The sequence below is a fragment of the Euprymna scolopes genome, chromosome 2 (assembly GCF_053919585.1).
Source record: "Euprymna scolopes isolate OS-2025 chromosome 2, ASM5391958v1, whole genome shotgun sequence".
In the NCBI taxonomy this organism is placed as follows: Eukaryota; Metazoa; Mollusca; class Cephalopoda; order Sepiida; family Sepiolidae; genus Euprymna; species Euprymna scolopes.
Window position 1 is genome coordinate 93,767,773 of NC_136483.1, and position 6,736 is coordinate 93,774,508.

At 28.6% G+C, this 6,736-nt stretch overlaps 1 protein-coding gene across 1 annotated transcript; it reads right to left on the bottom strand.

The window, feature by feature from the left end:
• Positions 1-648: 648 nt before the first annotated feature.
• On the bottom strand, positions 649-4,440 carry LOC145293303 (general transcription factor II-I repeat domain-containing protein 2-like). The gene is made up of 2 exons (XM_080139941.1): positions 3,855-4,440; positions 649-2,595 (listed from the first exon to the last, which is right to left on the bottom strand). Exon 2 carries the CDS (start codon positions 2,574-2,576, stop codon positions 720-722), a length of 1,857 nt encoding a protein of 618 aa, XP_079996067.1. The 5' UTR covers positions 2,577-2,595; positions 3,855-4,440; the 3' UTR covers positions 649-719.
• Between the last annotated feature and the right edge of the window lie 2,296 nt (positions 4,441-6,736).

The window sequence follows — 6,736 nt, forward strand, 5'->3', positions numbered from 1 at the left end:
AATGTATGATATAATATAACATAGGATTTAATAACTGTTATATTATAATGCATCATAGATTATAACATAGGGTTTGATAAATGTCATACTATAATGAAGATTATAATATAACATAGGCTTTCATAAATCTTATATTATAATGTATAATATAATGTAACATAAGATTTCATAACTGATATGCTATAATGTATAATATAATAAAACATTAGATGTCATAACTGCTGTACGATAATGTAATATATAATATAACATAGGATTTCATAAATGGGATACAATAATGTATAATATAAACTAACCTTGGATTTCATAACTGTTATACTATAAGGTAAAATATAATACACCATAGGATTTCATAACTGCTATACTATAATGCATAATATTATATACCATAGGATTTCATAACTGCTGTACTATAATGTATAATGTAATATAAGATAGGAGTTCATAAATGTTATACTATAATGTATAATACAATATGACATATGATTTCATAACAGCTATAATATAATGTATAATATAATATACCCTAGGACAGGGGTCGGCAACCTTTTGTTTAGCGTGTGCCAACTTAGGGTTTCAAATTATTCAGCGTGCCAACATTTATTATTTATAACGATCAAGGTCAATATACCTGTTTTCTATATTTATTTCATAAAATATATAATAATGTCAAAGTTTATAAATAATGTGAAAAAACTGTTTCTGAAAAGTTTTTATTATTAATGGGACCCTTGTCCTTGCATGGTCTTTGCCAATTCCTCAATGTCGGGAACATACTTTGTAACTTTGAGCTTAACACAGTTTTCTGAATGTTCAGGTGTTAGACGACTTCGACGTGGAGACAACACTGCTTTCATGTGAGAGAAAATTTGCTCACAAGAATAAGTTGAACCAAAAGCTGAGAGAAGAGCAAAAGCAATTTTCTTCAAACAGATGAATGAGCTTGGGAGGGAGATCCAACAGTTCAGAATAGCACCAGACTTTTCAAAATTTTCATCTTCCAGAGACTTTCTTAGTTCAGCAAATTTTAATGTCCATATTTCTGAAGACCTAAATTCAATCTGTTGCATTTCAAAATCATCAATGTCCATCCAGCTAAAAAGTTCCAGTTGGGCATTTGTCAAATCAAGCATGTCGGGCTTAATCAGATATGAAAATAAGGATCCATGAATGTAGAAGTCCTGGCTTCGTTTTTCGAATTCTGCTTTGAGTGCTTTCACGTACTCCTGAAGCTCATCTGTGTTCACTTCGAATTGATTTGCATGATTTTTCACATTTGGAAAGTACTTAAATGCTTTGATGTTGATGTCACGGGTAAAAATGTCAAGTTTCATTGTAAACGCTTTCCAATAGCTGAAAAGATCAAGGACTGTTTGTCCCTGTCCTTGTAATTTCAAATTAAGCTCATTCAAATGTGTGTTTATGTCGGTCATAAACATCAACTTCAACAACCAGCTTTCATCATTCAGCTGAGGGAATCGTTTCTGTTTTTCATCAAGAAACATCTTAATAGCCTCAAGACAACAAACAAATCTAGCTAAAACTTTGCCTCGACTAAGCCAGCGAACATTGTTGTATAACAGAAGATCTCCATATTCACACTCAACTTCTTGTAGAAGCGATTTGAATTGCCTGTGAACCAATGAAGAGCGAGAAATAAGAAAGTTGATTATCTCAACAACAGTTTTCATCACAGAGACCAAATCCAAAGACGAGGTCTTTGCACATAAGCCCTCCTGATGTATAATACAATGAAAACTTAACAGTTTGCGTCCAACATGATTTTCCAGAAGTTTTACAAATCCTTTCTTCTTGCCAACCATTGCAGCAGCACCATCGGTTGTTACGCAGAATAATTTGTTCAAGTTAATGTCTTGTTTAGAAAAATAACCAGTAAATGCACACAAAATATCTTCTGCTTTGGTTGTATCATGAAGGGGTAATAAACAACACAACTCCTCATAAATGTGATTATTCTCGAGACATCTTGCAACCACTGCTAGGCGAGACGCATCGTTTACATCGGTGCTTTCATCAAGAGCGACACTAAATACAAGGGATTGCTTTAATCCAGTTGTTTGCTTAGTTGTCACATTTTCAGCCAAGTCAGATATGCGCCTCTCAACTGATCTTGCAGAGACTGGTATTTCTCTAATTCGAGAGAGTATAATGTCCTTATTTTTTAAATCACGAAACAAAACTTCAGCACCACTCAAAAAAGCTTCTTTGATGTATTCACCATCTGTAAAAGGTTTACCATTTAAAGCCACACACTGGGCTATTTTGTAACTACATTCAGTAGCTTTACTCTTCATTCCAACAGCTTGGCTCAAAATAACAGTTTGTTTTTTGAAACCAGAAATAGCTTTTTTGATGGCTTCACCTTTTTCTTCTGAAGTTTTAAACTTAGATTGATGTTTGGTTTGAAAGTGCCTTTGTACACTAGATGTGCGACACACAACACTTTCGCAACAGAAAGCACAAACAGCACGATCCTTTTGTTCCACAAATCCATATTCTATTGTCCAATTGTCTTGAAATGGGCGATGATCAAGTTTTCTTTTCTTTTCAGTCATATCTAACAGCAGGGGTATTCTGAAAATATAAATAGGCCTAATTACGTAAACATCAATTATGATATATATAAAATACCAAACAAATTATTCTTGCCTTTGCTGTGGGAGAACCAGGATACATTTTAATAAAAATTGTGGAGAAAAATTATGTACAGGGTGTCCCAGAAAAAGTCTAAAGGTTTTGATTAGCTCGAGCTAGGATCCTATTCGTGCGTGGCATTCACAATTTAAAAAAAATATTTCATCCACGTATTCCTCCAATCATACCATTTTGTTTAGTATGAAGATGATCGAAATTGCTCATCTCTTCTAATCCCAGTTACGAGCTTGAAAATTAAAAGTACAATTTCAAGAATTTGAAAGGCAATTATACCTTATCTTGTATTCATATTCTGACCACTGAACAATTCTGTAACTCTAGCACCCTTCCTAAATTTAACACCCCTCAATTTCAAACAGCAAATAAAATGTTTAAAACTAATAATTTTCAAAAATTTTTTAGCTCATTGTGTTTAGGAAAGATTTTTCTTAAAGAAAAGTAAAACTTTTTAAAATAAAATCTCATATAATTAATTTTATCGTAAAAAATATCACAAAAAAGTCAAAGCTTCCTTACTGCGCGTGAGCGTTTTCACGTAATAGTTTCAATTTCAATTTGTAAATTTGTAAATTCTTGAAAATTTTCTATGATTTTAAAAATCGATAATTTTTTTTCTATTCATCAAATCCTTTTCATTTTTTCAGATTTTATGTAAAATTCTACGCTCTTTCGAATGGAAATAAAATTATTTTCTGAAAAATTCATTTTCATACTTCTTTTATTTATTTTTACCCCCCCTCTGTCTAAAAGTATGAAAGTATGAATTTCTATTAAAAATTCGTCTCGGAACACTCTAATTTATATCTTTATTTAAAGATCATAAAAAAATGAATAAAATAATGTGTTGTTTTTTTTTAAACCTTTATCCCTTCATTTTGAAAATAAACGCTAAAGTTTAAAATATGTACATTCTTTTATTTTTTAAAAAAGATTTATGAGCTGTGTAATTTTTTTTATTTTTATCATGCTAAAAATATTAAAGTTTCTTTAGTCTTTCCCTTAAAATTAAATTTGCTCTTTCGAAGATCTGCTAAAATAGCTATTTTATCTGTATCGGAACACTTAGTAAATGTTACGAAAAAAAAAAACCATGTAAAAATATTTAAAAACAAAAAAAAATATAAACTGAAAGTTATCCGTTCTATTTATAATCATTATTTAAAGCTTAAAGTACTCACAACAAACATTCTCCTTTTTTCAAATAGAGTCCACGTGTTTTTAATCTCTCTTAGAGCTGATGACAGATTTATGACAAGCTTAGTGAAAGAAAGGGTAAGTGGTAAGTTAGAGAGTTACAGTATAGGGAGATAACAAAAATGGAAGTTTGTTTTGTTTTGGTAAGCTTTAACCCCAAAATGACCCATTGCCAGTCATCGTCTCTTCACAAGGGATGGTAAATAGTGTCATTTAGTGTGAAAAAAGGAGGGGTTTTACATATTGTTCCAGAACATTATAATCATTTCTCACTCTTTCTCTCTCTTTCTGCTAAACGAACGACAGACAGACAGCCAGACAGATATTGAAAAAAAAATGACTACCAAAAAATAATTTGTTTCCTAATAAGGTTTATCATATTTTGAATATGGTAGCATATACTTAGTTTCATTACAAAACTTAAATAATAATAAAAAGCTAAAAACAAAAGTTTTATAATTACAAATAAAAATTTATATACTTTTCTTAACTTTTTTTCCGGCATTGTTTTTTTATTTGTATAAATATTAAAATAAATTTAAACAAAAACAAATAAACTCCATGTTACACGTGTTGTTATTATCACTGGTAATTTAATTAAGATAATCATAGTCAAAAGATTTTTTGGTTTACATATACACTTTTTATAATTTCAAGTTAAATTTTATATACACTTCAAGGCATCCGTAGATTTCAAATGTCAGCGCTGCTGCTGATGTAAACAAAACTTCCGGCGATTCGTTGAAATTTTGGGCGGATTTTATCAACCTATCTCTGAAAATATTGCTTTAATTTCCAAATTTATGAATTCTTGATTATTTTTATTGTTGATTTTTGTAGAGGAATCATTCATTTACTTAATGGTCATTTATTTTCGTCTGATAAGTTACTTTTTATATATTTATTAGATTTTTTTATTATGATTTTTGACTAAATTTTACATTTGCAACTCTCTCACGCTACGTTGTATTTCATCTGGGTCGGTGAGACTGAGTCACCAGACTCAATTCAAAACGCATTTCAAAATTATAGTATCTGACAGAACATACTTTGAACGAGCATGGAGCATCTAACGCCTACGGTTCGCACGGACAAAAATAAAACGCGTTTTCTTGTTGTGGGCATGCACTTAGGTGGCAAGAGTACGCAAGAGATCGCAGATATCCTCATAATTCCAAGGAGAACTGTTTCCTTTTGGCTGTATGAAGTTTAAAAGATTTGGAGGCTCGGCGTGCCATTAGAATTGCTTGGCGTGCCACCTGTGGCACGCGTGCCGTAGGTTGCCGACCCCTGCCCTAGGATATCATAATTGCTGTACTATAATGTGTAATATAATATAGCATACGATTTCATAATTGCTGTACTATAATAAATAATATAACATAGAATTTCAAAACTTTTATACTATAATGTATAATAGATTATAACACCGAATTTAATTAATATTGTACTATAATGTAGATCATAATATAACATAGGATTTGATAAATGCTATACTATAATGTTTAATATATTATAACACAAGATACTGTTATACTATAATGTATAATATTCTATAACATAAGATTTTATAAATGTTATACTATAATGTATAATATAATATACCATAAGAGTTCATAAATGTTATACCACACTTTAGATTATAATAGAACATAATATTTCATAAATGTTATACTATAAAGTATACTATAATATAACATAGGAGTTTATAAATATTATACTATAATATATAATATAGCATATGATTTCATAAATATAACATCAGACTTCATAAATGTTATACTACATTGTAGATCATAATATCACGTGATATTTCATGACTGTCATACTATAATATATAATATAATATAACATAGGATTTCATAACTGTTATATTATAAGGTATAATATTATATATCTCCGGATTTCATAACTGCTATGCTATAATTTATAATATAATATAGGGTTTCTTAACTGCTGTTCTATAATGTATAATATAACATACCACAGGATGTATTAACTGTGACACTATAATGTATAATATAACATAACATAGCATTTCATAAATGTTATACTATCATATATAATACAATATAAAATATGATTTCATAACTGCTATAATGTAATGTATAATATAATTAACATAGGATTTCATGGGTGCTATACTATAGTGTATAATATAATATAACATACGATATAATAACTGTTATACTATAATGTATAATATGATATAACATAAGGCTTTATAAACGCAATACTATTATATATAATATAATATACAATATTATTCCATAACTGCCATATTATAATTTATAATATAACAAAGGATTTCATAACTTCTGTACTATAATGTATAATATAACATAGGATTGCATAACAGCAATACTATAATGTATTATGTAATATACCATAGAGTTGAATCACTGATATACTATAATGTATAATATAATATAATATAACAGGATTTTATAAGTGCTATAGCATAATTTATAATATAATATACCATAGGATTTTATAACTTCTATGCTATAATGTATAATATAATATAACTTAGAATTTCATAACTCCTGTTCTATAATGTATAATATAATATAACTTAGGATTTCATAACTGCTGAACTTTAATGTAGTATATAATATAACAAAAAATAACATAAATGTTATACTATAGTGCATAATATAATATAACATAGCATTTGTGAACTGCTATACTATAATATATAATATAATATAACATATGATTTACTACCTGTTATACTATAATTTATAATATAATATAACGTAATATTTTATAACTGTTATAAAATTATGTATAATATAATATAACATAGGATTTCGTAAGTGCTATACAATAATGCATAATATAATGTGGCATAAGATTTCATAAC